At 45.2% G+C, this 19,341-nt stretch overlaps 1 protein-coding gene across 2 annotated transcripts in view; it reads left to right on the top strand.

The window, feature by feature from the left end:
- Nucleotides 1-19,341, top strand: part of SRPX (sushi repeat containing protein X-linked) — a 120,598-nt gene that overhangs the window by 41,351 nt on the left and 59,906 nt on the right. The window contains exons 2-4 of one of the 2 annotated variants that reach the window (XM_045994517.1): nucleotides 10,304-10,363; nucleotides 16,024-16,215; nucleotides 17,408-17,584. In XM_045994517.1, the coding sequence (XP_045850473.1) occupies nucleotides 10,304-10,363; nucleotides 16,024-16,215; nucleotides 17,408-17,584 (429 nt within the window). The remainder of the gene's footprint in view (nucleotides 1-10,303; nucleotides 10,364-16,023; nucleotides 16,216-17,407; nucleotides 17,585-19,341) is intronic. The other variant, XM_045994518.1, reaches the window with a different exon arrangement.

Here is a 19,341-nt window from a genome sequence, read left to right as displayed (position 1 = left end):
GGAGGAGAGAAGGGTTACCACTTTCCCCTCTGTCTCCCCTTCTTCAGGGTCCCCCAAAATGTTTGAACACTCATATGTGCTACTAAGAGCCACAAAATGAGAGACTTGGGAATAATACTTCAAAGCAATAAAATAACTTTCTGTAGGTTCCCACTTTGTAAAGATCTTGAGATTATGAAGGCATATAGGGGAACACAGAGATTTTCCAGCCTCAAAGGATATGCTATGGTAACATATTGAACCTGAAAGTCACTTTTTCCTTAATAAATTTTATCATCTGATCATCTGAATCCATTGACTAAATTTGACAATAGTTTATTTTGCTACAGAGGATTTAGTACGTGACCTTTCCTGGTATTTATGCACACACACACACGACCTTTGACCTTTCCTGGTAGTTATACACACACACACAATACACACACACCATACAAGATGGTTTAGAAGGAGGAATTTGAAAACACACAGAGAAAACTTTGGTAGCGCCGACGTTCCTGACATTGCTTAATGCATTAAAAAAATTCTTGAAAAACTTATCAGGCCAGATAAAAGTTTGTCTCATTTTAATATTTTTACCAGGAGCTCATTGACATGCACAGTGTCTCAGGGCACTAGAAGCTGAATTAAATAGAAGATGAGATTATGAACCATCAAATAAGAAGCCTCTAAAACAAACCAAGGATGGTAGTAATTATTTTATTTTAATATGGTATTTTGAAAACATATACATATGACATTTAGCCTTTCCAGCAACCCTATGAGGCATGACCAATTGGGGTATTTGAGTTTTAGGGAGATTCAATGGCTGTCTTAACTTGGTTCCCTGGAAGCTGAGCCTGTGGCTTGTTGACAGACTGTTCTCAGGGAAAACCTGTAAGTGATCGAGGAGAGCAAATGAGAGCCAAGCGAGGATACGGTCTCAGGTCAAGTCTAGCCACAGAAGATGCTCAAAAACTTGTATTCCGCAGGGTTGCCCTCCCACCCCCATCATTTAAAAAATGAGGTTAAATTGGGGGCATAAAGTAGTAACTATTCTATAGAAATTCTGAAATCTGTCTGCCCAAATTTTGGTAGTAACTTGGTCATGCCTCCCAGTCTAGAAAGAATTTTTTTTTAAGATTTTATTTATTTATTTGAGAGAGAGAGAGAGCAAGAGCAAGAGAGAGCACACAAGGAGGGGGAGCAGCGAGCAGAGGGAGAAGTAGGCTCCCCACTGAGCAGGAAGTCCCACTTGGGCTTGATCCCAGGAGCCTGGGATCATGATCTGAGCTGCAGGCAGACGCTCAACTGACTGAGCCATCCAGGCATAAAGAAGATTCTTTATGATTTTTCCTACCCTCTTGGCTCTTGTCCACCCTCTGAGCATGCTCTTTTCTCATGAAAAGTCACACCTGTTGACAGCTAAGCAGTCTTGTAAGCCTGCTTGCTGACCGGAGAATTCTGGGAGTCCAAAGACCTCCCCTCATTCTGTAATGTTTCTGTCCCCTCAGTCATACCAGGGATATTTCTGTGTGTGTAACTTATTAAGAATGCTGTGGGTCTCCTGTGAATCTTCTTGGAGTCCACTCAACTAGACAAAAGCCATACTCACACATTTTAGAGATACAGACTCTTTTCTGTTTGATTGAGAGGATCTATGAGACAGATCCTTAATCTCTTTCAGGGGCCTATTGTATGACTGAAGGGATTCTGAGTCACCATCTTGATTTAACCAAGGATTTGACAGTCATATCTTTGGCTTCATCTTTAGACTGTGTCTTCCTGGCAGTGCCCCGGATTTGATCTTTGTTCATAAGCCATCCAAATGTCCTTTATACTTTATTATGGCTGCAGTGTAAACCCTTTGGTAAATCATTTGCTAGCACTGAATCATCTGGTTCCCACAAATACCCTATGGCTTCCAATGGTACACAATACGTTTTTCTGGGGGCACCTGGGTGGCTCAGTCAGTTAAACATTCAGCTCTTGGTTTTGGCTCAGGTCATGATCTCAGGGTCGTGAGATTGAGCCCTGCATTGGGCTCTATGCCCAGTGTGGGGATTCAGATTCTCTTTCCCTCTCCCTCTGCCCCTCCCCTCCTCAAAAAATAAAATAAAATAAATTAAAAAATTTTAAAAGACTTTATTTATTTATTTGACAGAGACAGAGATCACAAATAGACAGAGCAGGCAGAGAGAGAGGAAGGGAAGCAGGCTCCCTGCCAAGCAGAGAGCCCAATGCGGGGCTCGATCCCGGGACCCTGAGATCATGACCTGAGCTGAAGGCAGAGGCTTTAACCCACTGAGCCACCCAGGTGCCCAATTATGGAGACTCTTTTTTTTTTTTTTAAGATTTTGTTTATTTACTTGACAGAGATCACAAGTAGGCAGAGCAGGCAGAGAGAGAGGGGGAAGCAGGCTCCCCGCTGAGCAGAGAGCCCGATGCGGGGCTCGATCCCAGGACCCTAAGATCATGACCTCAGCCAAAGGCAGAGGCTTTAACCCACTGAGCCACCCAGGTGCCCCAAAATAAACGCAATTTTAAAATACCTTTTTCTAAACGTCCAGATCTCGCCAGGATTGTCACATTTCAACTTCATGTACTGAAGCTGCACCGAGCAGGATAAACCATTGCAGACACAGGAGCATAAGGACACATGATTTATGTGTCATAAGAAACTTAAGGGAATTTTTCTCTTTCCTTCCAACATTTGTTGACTACCAGTTCTGAATCCTATGCTAGATATACAAGATATATTAGACGTGGTTCTCACCACTGTGCTATTTAGAGACATAATTTATCTTCATAGTTTTCTCCTTGAATTAAGTCTAGACCTATGCTGTCTAGTATGGAAGCTACTAGCCACATGTGGCTATTCAAATTAAAATGAAATGACATAAAAGCACTCTGTTTTCCTGTTGTACTAGCCATATATTTCAAGGGCTTAATTGACCACATATGGTTAGGGGCTACCCTGCTGGCCAGCACAGATAGAAAATATTTCCGTCATTGCAGAAAGCTTCTATTGACATCAAAATCTAGGGAAAAACAATAAGATCTAGTAAAGGTAAGCATTTATCTCTGCTTTAAATATATTTCTCTTTCCTCTTCTGTACTAAAATGAGTCAAATATCAAGGAGATACTGCGTGTGTCCTCAGTAAACATTCAAACATCCTTTAAAATAAAGAATGTTGGCTAATTGAACATAATAATAAAAGAATAAAAAAAGAATGCTATAAAACTGTGGTTCTTAATACTTTCTGGATCACAGACCCTTATTAAAAATCTACTGAAGGTTAGCAGCTTTTTCCCCCAGAAAGTGTATTTATGTAGCAAAAGGCATGCCCGATTACAGGGGGTTCGTGCACTCTGTGCACAGAGCCTTTCCGCTGATCCTCTAGGCGTCCGGGGACTCAGATTAAGAATCTCTACTGTAAAGGGAATTTTATTTTGCTATTGGCTTTTGGGATAAAATTGATGATGCAGTTTGCTATTTAATACAATGACTTTTGATAATAAGAAGAGTATATTTAGAATAATGAGGATGAAGGGAAAAATAGAAATTTCCTACCAAACACTAAGAATGCAGAGCTGTCTTCAAAATAACTAAAAAATAAGCCCAGCCCTTTGAGTTAAAAACATAACAAAGAACCGGCAGATCTGTCCATTTGGATCATGTGTCCCAATCAGTAAAGAAATACAGAGTTTTAGCAAACTGGCTGTATTTTCATTAGTCTCCAATGCTTCCCCCCACCCACCATGAGAACACGTTTAGGATGACGGAAGGAGTATTCTCCTAGCCTTCTAAAACTGAAGTTCCTGATGTAATTCTAATACATATAATAGATATTTCTTTTTTTTAAGATTTTATTTATTTGACAGAGAACACAAGTAGGCAGAGAGGCAGGCAGAGAGAGAGGAAGGGAAGCAGGCTCCCTGCTGAGCAGAGAGCCTGATGCGGGGCTCAATCCCAGGACCCTGAGATCATGACCTGAGCTGAAGGCAGAGGCTTTAACCCACTGAGCCACCAAGGCGCCCCTATAATAGATATTTCTTAAGAGTGATTTGGTGCCTCAATGATACGTGGATGTTCAGAATGATAAGGTGGGATTCAGTTGACCAGAAAGACCCTTATTTGAACTTTGGAGGAGAGGAGTGGCTGTTTCTTTGGAAATCTGTTGACTTAGATGAAGTTTCTGCAAGGAGAGCAGAATTATAAATGGAACTGGCTCCAGGTATGGCTGAGGGACAGAAGCCTTCATGGCACTGAGTTTCTGATTTCTGAGCCAATGTTGAATTTGTGTTTGTGTGGAAGAAGCACTGAAGCATTCTTTCCAAAGAGTGGTAATCCAAACCATATGAGGACTGATTAATGGTTGTCATAATAAGACCTCAATTAACCAGAATTCTAGAGGGATAGACTTTTCATAAATCAAGAAGAGTATGTTAAGGACCCTTCCTCTGTCCTCCCCACTGCCCTCTCTTTTTCTTCCTTCCTTTCTTTTCACTGTAAACCTGTGGAACATCCCCGATATGTATGAACCTCTTTTACTACTTATTAAACTTTAGTAAGTAAAATCTGCTACACGTAAGTTAGTCTTTGGTCTGATGGCATCCTTCCCTATGTCCATTTTGTAGACTGGTTATTATTTTTTATAGAAGTCGATGCGTGAGTTTAGGCTGAATATAAACTGGACACTTTCAGAGAGGGATGGCTAGTATTTATTTTCTTTTCCCTTCTTTTATCCCCTGTCAGTAATAGGCAGTAATTCCCATTCATTTGTGTATCGGTTTGGATACAATCAGTTACAAGTAATAAACAACGTTCTTTACAGAAACTTAAATCAAAAGGACATTTATTGTTGACCTAACAAGAAGTCTGGAGCTAAGATGTCTGAGCCTGATTTAGTAGCCCAATAAGGTATATCACAGACCCCAAGTTCTTGTTATCCTTCCACTATGTGGTCCACAGCTGTAAATCTTTAGAAGTCCCAACATCTTATCTCATGGTTGCAAAAGGGCTGCCATAGCTTCCGGCATTCACCCTTACACAATAGCTTCCAAAGCAGGAAGCGAGGAAAGAGGGAAAAAGTTTTCTCCCTGGGCAGTTTCCTCTTTCATCAGAGAGAAAATCTTTCCCATATTCCCCATCCCCCCAAACTGGACTTCTCTCTTGTCGCTGGCCAATCCCGAGTTTCATGCCTACCCCAGCAACGGTCATTGGCAGAAGGCGATTTGTGATTTAAAGTCGTGGTCGTTCATCTCCTGGGGAAGGGCACATTGCGGCCAAACAGGACCTTGCGGGTCTTTTAGCAAGAGAAAAGAGGAGAATGGCTGCCAGGCCACCTATCAGCAGCTTTTGGTATACCCAGATTGGTCTTGCTTTTGGGGGTCGCACCCTTCCCTGGCATACCTGCCGTTGGACCACGAGAAGGCCATTTGCTGTTGGGCTGTCAGTGCTAGGGAGAGCCATGCTAGTGGGTTGGGATCTAAGTGGAGGTGGGTGGACCAATGTCCGTGAGCTGTGGCTAATCAATTTACTCATCAGGAATACCTCTGCCAGGATTCTGAATTGAGGTGATCTGCATTGTCTGCCTCGCAGTCTCTAAGTTTAGTAAAAGCAACAGTGAGAATGCTTGTCTCCCCTTCTGGCTCATTATAAAGACCCTCGTCACAGTGTAACCTGGAGGTTTCCTCTCTTTGGGCAAACATCTCCCACTTTCCCCATGACACTTGAGTAGAGCTCATGCTCTTGACCTGAGCTAGTGGTTTGACCACACACGGAGTATACTCCTAATGGCCCTGGAGGCAAGGAGCGGGGTCGGAGCTCACAGTGGGTATTATGCAGGTGCAGGTGAAGGTCATCTACCCAGAGTGTAGAAATTCAGCTTCTGGCGACTGGTCCTGCACTTGCTTGTGTGGCAGTCCTTTTAGATGTGCTTCAAGGCTTTGGGATGTGAAGACTTGCAGCGGTGGGGAATGAACCAGAAATATTAAATACCGCAGTCCGCCAGGTACTGTCTTTCACAATTGTTCAGTACATTTTTAGAAATTTTAAAGTGATGATAGGCTCAATGGAGAAAACCTGAAAAGCAGAGAAAAAAAGGGGGACATTTTCACCCATGAGTTCTGCTCGAGCATGGAGGCTTCTGGTATGTTCTTCCTCATCTTCCCCATTTCTTTCCTTTTCTCCCTCCTTTCCTCTCTTCCTTTTTTAAATAAGGAAGTAGTTCAAGTATAAGTAAACAATTCACCCTGTAGACTCAACTGATACTCATATTTTCTTCCGATTTTTTTTGCTAAGATATAAGATGTCGATGACCCCCATGTATAGCATGTATAGCATCCTCTCTGCCCAGAGGAAACCACTAATCTGAAGTTGGTGTATATTTTTCCAACAGTTTCCTGCATATCTATGGAAAACATATAGTAGTAATTTTTGCATTTTAAGATGTGACGTAATTGACGTCACACTATTTATTATGTAACTTGCTTTTATTCACTGTCCATCACTGTGTTTGTGATTCTACCTTGTTTCCTGTAGATGGAATTCAGCCATTTGAGCGGTGACAGCTGTCTATCATTTGAACACACACCCCCCCCCCCCCGTTTCCTTCTAGTAATGGGTTTATATAGTTGTTGTTACTAGAGGCAGTGCTGCCCTGAGCATTATAGCGCATGGCTGTCTTTGCATTATGTGGAAGTTCCTGAGGCTGACGTCTAACAATGGGAGGACTGGGACGCCTGGGTGGCTTAGCCTTCGGCTCAGGTCATTGTCCCAGGGTCCTGGGATCGAGCCCGCATCGGGATCTCTGCTCAGTGGGGAGCCTGCTTCTCCCTCTCCCCTTGCCTGCCATTCTGCCTACTTGTGTTCTCTCTCTCTATCTCTTTCTCTCTCTCTCAAATAAATAAATAAAATCTTTAAAAAAATAAAATAAAAGTGGGAGGGCTGATTTGAAGGGTAGTTTCAAGTGCAGTGCCCAGGATGTCTTCAACCTCGTTGTTCCAGCTCTACTCCACTGGCCGATCTTGAGAATTGCCCCTGTCACAACATCCTTGCCGGTGAGGTCTGTGCCAGTTTGATGAGTGTGAACTGGAATCTTGTTCTACAGCGCCCTGATGACCAGCAAGGTTGAGGATTCTTTCATATTAACATGTTGTGGCTCCAAATCCAGGAGCTCTTGTGCCTATGTATCATTTTTTTTTTTCCCAGGGGATTCTTTCCTTTATATATCCTGGATAGTATTTCTGTCGTCTGTGCATGGCAAATATTTTTTCCCAGCCTGGCGCATGTCTTTAAATGTTGCTTATGTGTTTCTTATTGCACCGAAGTTTTACATTTTAGTGTGGTGAATTGTAGCAGTATTTTCCTTTATAAGTGATGGTTTGTACGTTTGATTTAATAGTCTTTCCCTACCTCATGACCATGCAGATGGTCTGCATTTTCCCCCAAATGTTTGGCTTTCAAACGTGGACCTATAAACTCTCGGGAAATGATTTTTTTGGTATGGTACAAGATAGGACTCTTATTTTTTTTTTTCAGTATGTGCCTATCCATTTAATCCCAGCCTATTTATGGACCATTCCCCCTGCTGATTACAATCCTACCTTATTGTATTCCAAATTTGACATATGTGTGTCAGTGTTATATATGTGTGCGTGTGTGTGTGTGTGGCTTTATACTTCATTCTGTATGTAGTTTACAATATCTGCTTTTCTGCTTAGTTGTATTTTATGCACATTTCCGTATTCCAAACTTGATTAGTGAATATATAATAGCTTGTTGATAGAGGATAATTTGTTTGCTCATTCCCCTATTAAATTTTCCCTGTAATAAATAATATATGAAGAAGGTGTCTTAGAATGCTGATGGACCAGCAGGATGGGGCTGTACACCTACCTCTCCAATAGGTCCCTTCCCTTCTCTATGGAGGTACCTCCGCCCCCTTGTGATTACACATCTTGAGCTATTTGTCCATGAGTGAATGTCGTGGTGGTCCTGGAGATGCCCAGACCAGACGTTCCTTCAAGGACGGACCGGTGGTCTCAGCTGGAGGCAGTGCTGGTCTTGGCCAGTCATCAACTTTCAGCCCCTTCAGAGATAGCCTCTGTTGTTGGGAATGCTTGACCCGTGTTCACGGCCTTCCAACGCAGGCCCTACCATTTCCGCCCAGCCTGAAAGGCTGTCATTGTGCTGCCTTCAAAGCTTGACTTCTTCTCTCCAAACCTGCTTCCTTCGTATCCCTTTCATAGGTGTTGACGATCCCTAATAAATTTCCTGGGCTCCAAACTCCATCCCAAAAGCTACTTTCCGAAGAACACAACCTGTGACCGTTGTCTTCTTTGCTTTGAACCAGGAATAAGTCCAGAGTCTCTTACTGCCTAGGTAGATTGTATGGAGGCCAGGATGACTGGCGGGGAAAGGGAAGTGCTCTTAACGACTAGATCTCTTGACCCTTACTGGGAGATAGGCCATAGGGAGATGAAGAATCCAACAGTTCTTAGAGAATTCCAGTCCAGCTCTGAATGTGGAGAGAAATGGAGACAGGGTGGGAGGGAGGGACAGCAGATTCTGAAACACTTCTAATATATTCAGAATGTATTTTAGAAACTAAGCTTCTTTGAGTTACATGCATAATAAAGTTTATTTTCCATTGTGAAAGTAATACATGTTTATAGTAGAAAATTTAAATGAGAAAGAAGAAAAACATCCAATTATCATAGGCTCTTTGATACATTATTTTGAATTTGATTGTGTTACATTGTTATAAATCACACCATTTGTATAATTTTGCTATGACACATTGTTCACTTAATGTGATAACATAAGTTTTTTCCACACTATTGTATCTTTTTATAAACATTATTTTTAATGGCTACATAACATTACAATCCAATGAATCCAATGAGTGTACTATGGTTTATTTAATCATGAGACTGACGACTTGGTCTGTTTGGAGTCTTCTGCTATTATAAGGGACATTGCAAGAAAGTCTTGGTGTGTAAAATTTTTTTCCGATATTTAACATTCTTTCCTTGGGTTAGATTCCCAGGAGTGGAATGACTGGATAACGGGGTTTGAACATGGGCTTTTGATTTATTTTGTTAGATCGCTTTCCTGAAGGGTAATACTGGTTTTCATGTTCACTTTTTGATACTGAGAAAGGAACAGTTTGTGTAACTTTGTACCTTTTGGTGGCCAGAGAGCTAGTGAACCCTGGAGCAAAGGAGAACATGGAACTGGGCTTGTCTGGTTAGGGAGTTGGGGCCTTATTCAAATGGACATGGTCCAGGCTTCCTCAAGTTCTGACTTTGAATTTCCACTCTGTCTCTCATCCGGAATACATGTGGAGCAAGGACCATTACTCCTTCCCTTCTCCTGTATGGGGATTTGAAAAATCTCATAGTAGAGAATGCCCTCCTTGCCCTTGTCTGTTACACTTGCAGGACCCTGTAGGTAAACATGGGACTAAGATGGTGCCAACTCCGTGGTCAGTGATCAGACCAGGAAGTCTAGAGGGAAAGATATGATATGTAAATTTAAGACTCTGGTTTTGAAGTTTGGGCCCTGGTACTACTTTAAAGATGAAGAAACTACCACTTACTGGAATCCAATATTTAATATTCTAAACATGATTCAGTTCCAACTTCCAAATGAGTTTAAATTTTAAAATTAAATACAGACTTTCTCTCGGATTCTGTGGTTTTCAAGGATAGCAAGATTCATTAAGAAACTTTACTTCAGCGATGCCGTGGTGAGAGGCTCTAAATAAACCTCCAGATTGTTGATTCTGGCCCTCATTTCCTGCAAGTATACCAAAGTAGCCTTGTAGTTCTTCTGTCATTAAGATAAGACATTCGATTTTCCTCCTTATCGTCCACCCAAATTCATTTCACAAGACAGATGGACTTTCAGGTACCACAAACACTCAGTTCGACTGAGTTTTCTCTGACTGCTGGAGAAAATGTAGGCCATGTCTGAGTCACACACATTTTACTGCGTGTCCCCTGGCATGAGAGTCATATACATTGGCGTCTTCTCAGAGTGAAGTTGACTTTCTATCCTGAGTCCAGAATTTCAGTTGGCACGTGGTGATTCCAAAAACAGTTGGAGACTCCTTTTGATTGGCTCTGGCAATCTCCGCCCAGCCAGGTTCACTCTGAGAGGTCCCCTGTCCCTTCATGAATGGCCATGGAAGCTTTCACTCTCGGCTCTGCGTTCTAATTGCCCCTCTCGCATGACTGTGCCAAAGCAATGCTTCGAAATAGTCGTCCATATCAGGTGGCTTTTCTTGCTGCAGTTTCTGTTCTTTTTTATTGTAGGATCTGGAGACTCACCGCTAGAAGACGATGAAGTCGGGTATTCACACGCTAGATATAAAGGTGAATGCTTTGCCTGTGTGCTAATGAGGGACCTGCTGGTGCCAGGAGAACTTTCCTTTTTGCCTTGCAGAGCAAACTATAATAAAGTGACCAGACAACCGACACATTAAAGTGCAAAATATATTGAAAAATAAATAAGCTTATGCTCCCATTTAAAAAAAAATGAAAAGAAAAAAAGAAAAAGCATTTAGATTTTTCTGAAGTGCTGTCCTTCAGCACCTGGTGGTCATTTTATTCTCCTAAGTTTCTTTACTGTCTTTACCTCTGCAAAGCCAAGCTCTAGCTAATGAAAGTGAAAATCAAGCCATGAATTCTGCCTGATTCATACATTACGGCTAGAATGGTCCAGAGTAAACCACCCAAGGTCAGATCTGGACCCCATGCTGCTAATGTACTGAGATGAATGGGGAATGAGAAAACTTGATTTTCATAAGCTCATTTCACGGTGCTCTGAGTCCAGGTTGGCTCCTGAAATGATTAAGTAAAGTGTGTTGTCCAGTGAAGCTTTAATCTCATGATAAAGAACTCCATCTCTACACACATCTGGCCATCCACCCCCCACCAGGTATAAAAAGCCTAATCAAGAAACTTCTGTGCAGGCTCAGGTAAGTATGTCCACAAATGTTTCTACCTGTGAGTCGTTTCTCTGAAGCTTAGGGAGCCCTTGCAAAAGGGAAGGTAAATTGAGATTGAGACTGAGGAAGAATTGGTTAATAAAGTTCTGTTGTGGCATCTCGCCCAGGAAACTTACCCACAGTCTAGCAAGAGGACACTGCCTTGCTCTGTGGCGATGTGTCTAAGCTGTGGGAGAGTTGGGATAGAGCTGGTCAGCCTTTGGTCGTAGAGAGTCCTTTAGCTGTTTTCCACAGATGTAAACAATCTAATATAATGACTGGTGCCTATGTCCGGGTGTATTTCTCACCATATTCCCCATTTTCATATGTTTTGTGAATGCAGACAGACCCTCATTCTTATACACAACCTCTACAGTAATTTCCTCAGGAATTAACCAATCAAGTAAAGGACAAGCTTGTTAATTAGACGTTTGGAGGAAGGAGGTATTGTGATTCCGCATGCTTCTTAATTAACTGGGGATTTTTTTTTTATATTTTATTTATTTGACAGAGAGAAATCACAACTAGGCAGAGAGGCAGGCAGAGAGAGAGGAGGAAGCAGGCTCCCCGCAGAGCAGAGAGCCCGATGCGGGGCTCGATCCCAGGACCCTGGGATCATGACCTGAGCCAAAGGCAGAGGCTTTAACCCATTGAGCCACCCAGGCGCCCCTTAACTGGGGATTTTTAAAAAAGATTTTTATTGACTTACTTGAGAGAGAGCTAGCGAGAGAGAGCACGAGCAGGGAGGAGAGGCAGAGGGAGAGGGAGAAGCAGACTCCCCACTGAGCAGGGAGCCCAGTGCGCCCAGGGGCTCCATCCTGGGATCCCAGGATCATGACCTGAGCTGAAGGCAGATGCTTAACCGACTGAGCCACCCAGGCGCCCTAACTGAGGGCTTAAAAATTTTTTTCTTTGAGTTCCTTGTTGAAAAATCTTCCTAAAACACGTGTATGCACATATGGCCCTTCACTTGTACAGTAGAAGTTGTCTAGTGCCCTCGGCTCGTTGTTCCTAATGTTAGCCCTCACCTCACAGCAGTGCAAGTGTGGGAGGTAGACCAGATGGCTAGTGCCTGTCCTAGAGCTTTAGGAATAAAACTGTCTTAGGAAATTGTTTTTATTGTCCGTTTTTTTCAGTTGTTTGTTGTTGCTGTTGTTTAGTAACCTCTATACCCAACCAGGGGCTCGCACTTACAACCCCGAGATCAGGAATCATACCCTCTTCTGACTGAGCCAGCTAGGCATCCCAGTTCTCTTTTTTTTAAGTTTTAATACTTCGATGCAAACCATTGTAAACAGAGGGCTTAGCTCTAGCTCCTCGGATCCGTGCATGGTGTCTGGCACAGAGCACTTACTCAATAAGTGTTCTTGAGTTAAAGAAAAGAAGAAAGTGAGATGGACTCAGCCCCAGAATGTGGCAGGCATTGCTTTTTTGATTCTCTTGCATGGAATGCCATCATATGATCACACTAACTGAGGGAAGGGGGAAGGCATGTGGAATATATATCATTATTTCTTATTCAGATGAAGGAACCACTGATCAGAGAGGGTAGGTGACTTGCTCAGAGTCACACAGCTAGCCATATTGCATTGAGGTCTGAAATCCAGCTGTTTTAACTCAACGGCCAGAGTTTGCTAGCGGCTCCTCACTCGTCTGCTGTAAGACATTGTCTATCCCAGGAACTCCAGTTAACTGGAGTGCTTACCACTTCGGCCTAGGGGGCCGAAAAAGCTTTCCCGAATAATCAGTTTAGATTTCTTCCAAAATAAACCCTGTCTTAACGGAAGCAGCGTAAGAGCTTTCTTTCGCTGAACCTCTGTGGTAAACGTTTTGCTCGTCCACTTCAACTCACAGTGCTTTGGTGCACTTCTGATTCAAGTCACTCACTACCATTTTAATTATTATTACTGCAGTGCTGTTAAACTGTCAAAATATCTTCTAGAGATTTCTCTTGGAAAGCAATCCAAAAGGAATTCCTTTTGCGAGTAAATGAAAACAAGATTTTCCCCCACGTGTTGACAACGGCGCACCATTTGGAGGTTCAGTCAGCACTGCCGGGAGGATTTGAGGACTCTGAATATGGGACAAAATCAAATTGCATTGAAAATATTATCTCGAACTAGATGAACTCGTGATATATGTATACCCAGGTCATCCTCTCCCGGACCTGCCAGCCTTCAATATTTGTCCTGGGTACATGTGTGGAAAAGCCATCTGTAACACGTGTGCTCAAGGGAAGGTATGTTGCTTCCTGGTAGCTTCTTCGAAAATCGTGTCCCTCCTGAAAAAGTCCAGGAGCTGGAGGATGTGAGCGTTTTCAACATGTGAGTGAAGGACAGGCTGAAAATTGGACACGCTTCCCAGGTTTACATCGGTGGAGTTGTGATCAGGACACAGAATGCACAAAGGATTTGCCCTGGCCTGGAAGGGTTACCGGAGTCTGCTCCGTTATCAGCCAGAGGAGGGAGGAAGGAGACAGGCATGGGAAGGGGGTCGGCAAGGGGTAAGGCAGAGTTTGAATCCTACAGCTTTAAAGCTGGATGATGGCACCTCGAAAAGAACTTAATCCACTCCTGTCACTTCTAGATGAGGAATCTGATTCCCTGAACGATTGAGTGACTTGTTCAGGGTTGCTAGGAGATGACAGAGTTGGAACGGATGCCCCCCGGGGCTTTTGCCTCTGCCTGGTCTTGCACGCACCATCCCTGCCAGCTCAGTACGTTTTCCTCGTCCCTCTCTCTGTGTCCCCGGTATTCACCCCTCCCTTGCCACCCTTCTTCCACCCCCAGAGGGGGCTTCACTTTCTCTGGAGAGAGAGGCAGGAAGGGGGACCCAGTCAGCAAGAGGAGGAGACTGGAGATGGGGAGCACAGAAGCCTTGCTCGTTCTAGAAGGAGAACAAGACACGCAGGGAAAGTAAGAGGAAACGAGGCAGTGGGGAGGTTAAGGAGGAGGGTTGGGGAAGATAATAAAGAGGTAAAAGGACAGGTGATTTTTAAGATGTTTTTAATACCATGGGAGTCCTCTGCCGAACTATAAAAAAATGCTTCTCTGAGACCCAAAACAACTGGTGTATATTGGAGTTTCCTTGTAGGTGATCTTGCCTATTACAGTTGGAAAAGAAAGGCAGAGAGAAGGAGAGAGGGAGAGAGAAATATGCCTCACTTCCAGTAGTCACAGAAGTCAGTAGGGTCCAGATCTCACTTCTGTGTGAGTAGTAGGCATCTGTGGATTTTTCCAGAATTTATCTTAAGATCTTTTGATGACAGAAGAAATATCCACAGCTTGGCATGCTAAGCAAACACACCCCAAGGGCTTCTCATTTACCTGTGATCTTGAAATCTAGATTCATGGATTACCTGGAGCCATCACCAAAGAAGGAACCAGGGTATTTAAAACTGGTTCAAGATTCTTTTATACTTAAAGAAAATAATGGACACATGTATGTTGTTTTGCACTTGACTTCGGGGTCCAGATTGTTCTCGTGTAAAACTGGTAGCACAGACTGTGTGTGTAAAGTTCAGAGGGATGTCTATAGGCCTGGGGCAAGCTCCTGTAAGTCTGCGCCCACAGGGTCGAGCCCACAGGACACGCCTTATACCCTGAAGGCCCAGGGAGTATGTGCTTGAGTCCTGACTGTAGTCGGCACAAATATTATAGGATGAAAGTATTAGCCAAAGGAGTTGTGAAGGCACAAAAGTGAAAAAAGCCGTCTGTGCACAAGCCCTGGACATGGGACCTGGTCTTCGGGACTGAGAAGCAGTCAGAAACACACCGTTAGAAAATTCCCTGGACAGTCAGACAAGGTGTCCTCCTCCTCGGCCACATGATGGCGCACGCACCCCGCTCACGGACAGCTCAGGGGCCCTAGTGGCGGGAGGAGCCAGGCAGCCGCAGGGAGGGGGGCTCCTATGCCTGGCATCGGAGAGAGAGCCACCGGCTGGCTTGAGGGAGCTTGGCCCTGGTCCCATCGATTGTGCGGTGGGCACTGTGGGAACTTGCCCACCGGGGAGCTAGCCTTGCCCTAACAATGTTACAGCTTTCAGCGAGCACCTTCCAAAGGCACGGGAGACAGGTTCTGATTTATCAGTGTGATCCTATCTGTCTGTCCTCTGGGCAACTCCTAGCCCCAAATCAAGTCACCCCAGTATTCTGCCATTTGGGAACTTTGCCATGTTCCTGAAGAGGGGGCGTAACTGGGGACATCTGAAAAGGGGGTTGCTTCCCTATGAGGAGCAAGTGTTCTGTGATTTTAAGCCAAAATGATATCCCACAGCAAAACCCTAGAAATCGCAGCTTCATTCACATGAAGTAAAATAGTGTTGCGAGTTTTTACAGAGAATATGCATGCAGATTTGGAAAAACACTGCCCAATTATTGACTCCCCTGCCACTATGCACAGATGGTTGGGGTTAGGATTCACGATGATACCAGTTGCCCTCCAAAGAATTCTGTCACCTCCTTCAGGGGAATAGGAAAAGGAGCAAGCATTTATTGAATAAGTGCTATGTGCTGGGTGCTGTGCTAGGTGCTTAATATGCATTACTGGGTTCTGTTTGTTCTTCTTAGGGCCCCTGTGACAGAGGTTAAGTAACTTGTCCAAGATCATACGGTTAGTAATGGAAGAACCTGTGTCTGTAGTCAGATATGTCTGATACCTAGTCTTGTAATTATAACCTCCCCACCCAGAGACACCTTAAAGACTCCTTTTTAAAAAAGATTTGATTTATTTATTTATTTATTTGCGAGAGATAGACAGAAAGAGAGAGAGGGAGCATGAGCAGAGGGGCAGAGGGAGAGGGAGAAGCAGGCTCCCTGCTGAGCAGGGAGCCCAGTGTAGGGCTCGATCCCAGAAGTCTGGGATCATGACCTGAGCCGAAGGCAGACCCTTCACCAACTGAGCCACCCAGGTGTCCCCACCTTAAAGACTCCTTAAAAGATTCCAAAACCTGGGGCAAAGCCAGCCAGGGACTTGGAGAAAGAGGAGACGCATTTTCTAAAGTTGTGCTGTCCTATCTCTCCCCACCTTTGTTTCTGCCACCTGCAGATACCCCGTGGTGCTCCCCCATCAAGGTGAAGTATGGGGATGTGTACTGCAGGGCCCCTCAAGGAGGATACTACAAAACAGCCCTGGGGACTAGGTGCGACATTCGCTGCCGGAAGGGCTACGAGCTGCACGGCTCTCCCCAGCTGGTGTGCCAGTCAAACAAGCGGTGGTCCGACAAGGTCATCTGCAAGCGTGAGTAGCCCGGCCCAATCAGGACCGAAGTTCTTGTGCTCTGAGATTAGGGCTTTTTTTTTTTTTTTAAACGAAAGGTTACAAGGTCTCTGATGAGAAAAACTCCCCCTGGTGAGCAGACGCCAGTGGGTTTGGAAGATGTGGTTGTGTTTGTTCAGGACGTGCTAGCCAGCCCCTGGAAGCGTGCTGGGGATCTAGAAATAAGACACACACAGGCTCTGCCATCAAAGGTCTCAGAGTAGCAGCAGAGAGCAGGGGAGAGGCGCACATTGCACCAGAAGCACCAGGAGAGAGAGAAGTCACCGACTTGTGTCCCTAGAGACAGTCTGGAAGTGTTCTCCCGAGGGATGGAGCTTCAGGAGGCAGGGCGAGTGATGGCAGAATGCTATCCTGGGGAAGCAACTGTGCCTCGGGGGAGAAAGAAGACTGGGAGAGCATTTCAGGGGCTGACTTCCAGCTTGAGGAAAAGTCACCTCTCATTCAGGCCACTGCAAGAGGCCCAGCATTGTTGAAGCACCTATGAGATGCCATTGTGATTCAAAACAGGCACCATTTATTGAGCACCTATTGTATGCCAAGCATCTGCCCTGTGTCCAATTTTTGCAACAAGCTTACTGATAGGGGTGCCGATACTTTAACTTTATTATTGGGGAGATGAAGGCTGTGGGCTGCAGCCATGTGTCCCAGCCCACGTGCACTATGCACCACAGTAACCATGAATATATAGTAGACCCTGAGGCCCCGCTCCTACAGGACTGTTCTCTTTTTGAGGCAGAGAGAGCATCCGCACTGGGCCCGTAGCTGCCCAGGACTGACTGGTAAAGGATTAGGGAAGCCCAGTTTCCTTGCCTGGAGGCAGGCCAAACTCCAGGACTTACCCTGCCGGGGCAACTTCCCTCTCTTGTCCTACCTTCTCCATCCCTCACTAGTCTCCCTTGGGAGCCCTTTCTAACTAAATCACTCACACACAAATCCACATCTCCAGGTCTGCTTCTGGGATGCCAAGCCAAGTAGGTCCCATAGGAAACAGTGGGCCCCTTCTGTGTGGCACGCGGCCACCCCTTTATTTTTTGGATTCTGTCCATTGTCTTTCAGTTGACTTGGCACTCGTTGTGTTTTCAGCATTTCTGGACTCTGAAAGTCTATGGACAAAAACTAAGAAGCGCTGAGTATCCAGTTTTCTCTTTTTCAGAAAAGCGATGTCCCACCCTGGCCATGCCGGCGAATGGAGGGTTTAAGTGCGTAGACGGCGCCTACTTTAACTCCCGGTGTGAGTACTACTGCTCGCCAGGGTACACGTTGAAAGGGGAGCGGACTGTCACATGTATGGACAACAAGGCCTGGAGCGGCCGCCCAGCCTCCTGTGTTGGTAAGAAAATACCAGTCTTCAGGGCGCACGTACTTTGGGAGGAGCAAGGGGTGTGTGTGTGTCTCTGTATGTGTGTGTGTGTGTGTGTGTGTGTGTAGTGGATTTTAAAGGAAGCATCAACACCCCGGATGACCCAGCTTTGATTTCTGAAGCTCTCTTCCTCCCTACTTCTCAGGCTTTTAGCCCAGACCTAACATGAGTCTGTAACTTGGAGCGGACCTGATAGCCCATGGCTTCGTCCAACTTTTGTTTCTTTCTCGGTTTGCTAATGAGGCCTTTGCAGACTGGCAGAGGGCTGCCTCCGTCCAGGGATCTGCCTGTGGCACTGAGCAGAGTCATTGACATTTGCCAGACCGCCCCGCAGAGAACACCTATGTGCCTTTCAGCTGACAGCCAGAGTTCATTTGTTGTCGATAATTGTGGTCAGCAAGCACTCCGTGTGCTAAGCTGGGATTTGGAAATGTTACCTGACTCAGGGTTTGTTGAAAAATGGTTCTTACAGTGTGGTCCTGGGAGCCTGCAGCAGCCTTGAGAACTCTTTAGAAATACAAATTCTTGACCTCATTACAGATCTGCTGAATCAGAGGCTCTGGGGATGGGGCCCAGCACTGTGTGCTTTAAGGAGCACCCCACCCCCACGCATTCTGGGCATCCTGAAAGGGCTTCAAGAGAGCCACTGATAGAAGACAGTACTTCTCAAACTTTAAGGTGCATCAAATCACCTGGAAACGTTGGTGAAAACACAGATTAAGCAGGTCCGAAGTGGGGTCTAGCAACTGGCATTTTTTCAGGCCCTCCAGGGGATTCTGATGCTCTGCAGTTTGAGAACCTGCCTTAGAATATAAAATTTGGGCAGGACTTTAACACCTTCATTCTCCAAATTGTGCCCTTGGACCAGCAGCATTAGCACCAGCAGGAAGCTTATTAGAAATGTCGCATGGTGTGACCCATCCCAAACCTGGCAGATCAAAATCCACATTTTATCCTGGGGGATTCCTACGCCCACTGAGGGCAACTGCTCTAGGACAGTGGTTTTCAACTCTGGCTTCTATTTAAATCTGAATCGCTGGGGCCCTGGTATTTTTCCAAACCTCCCTCCAAGTGGTTGAGAACCACCATCCCAGAGGATCGTTTACTCATAAACTCTTAGAGCTGCTGGAACCCACCCTTCCAAAACATTCTACTGCCTTCCTCTAGTCTACAGATGAGGACTAAGAGGTCACCTGACTTACTCAAGGTTGCATAGAACCAAGCCTGTGGCTCCAAGCTCTCGGGCCCAAAGTTCCTGAATCCAGAGACAGCTCTGGCACTAAGCTAAGGCCACAGGCCCTACTACGAGGCTGGCTCCTGTGCTGTTGGGATCTGACCATCCTCCCGAGAACCGGTCAGCTCAGTCGGCCGATGTGCTTTACCCCAGGGACTCCTTTCTGACTGCTCATTGTCTGGGGGTGTATGCTTTGGGGCAGGGGGAGACTGAAATGGGACGCCTCCTGGGGGCAGAAGTACAACAGCAACTCCTCCGGGTCAGTCCCAGGGGTGTCATTGTGAGGGTGCCACTGTCCGCGGTCCTCCCTGGCAGCCTTTTTCACTCTGCAGTTACGTGGGGACAGAGCTGTAGCCAAGGGACCTTACCCAAGGTGTGACAGAAAACCCCGTTCTGTCCGAGCCACAGCCTGGACCGCACCCAGTATCCGTTTGACGGGAGCAACCCATCCAAAGAAACTCCGATTGCTGACTCAGGTTTACTCGAGGCTTCT

Source organism: Meles meles, chromosome X, assembly GCF_922984935.1.
Source record: "Meles meles chromosome X, mMelMel3.1 paternal haplotype, whole genome shotgun sequence".
Lineage (NCBI taxonomy): Eukaryota > Metazoa > Chordata > Mammalia > Carnivora > Mustelidae > Meles > Meles meles.
Note: the sequence above shows the minus strand (reverse complement) of the source record. Positions and strands in the feature narration are given on the sequence as shown.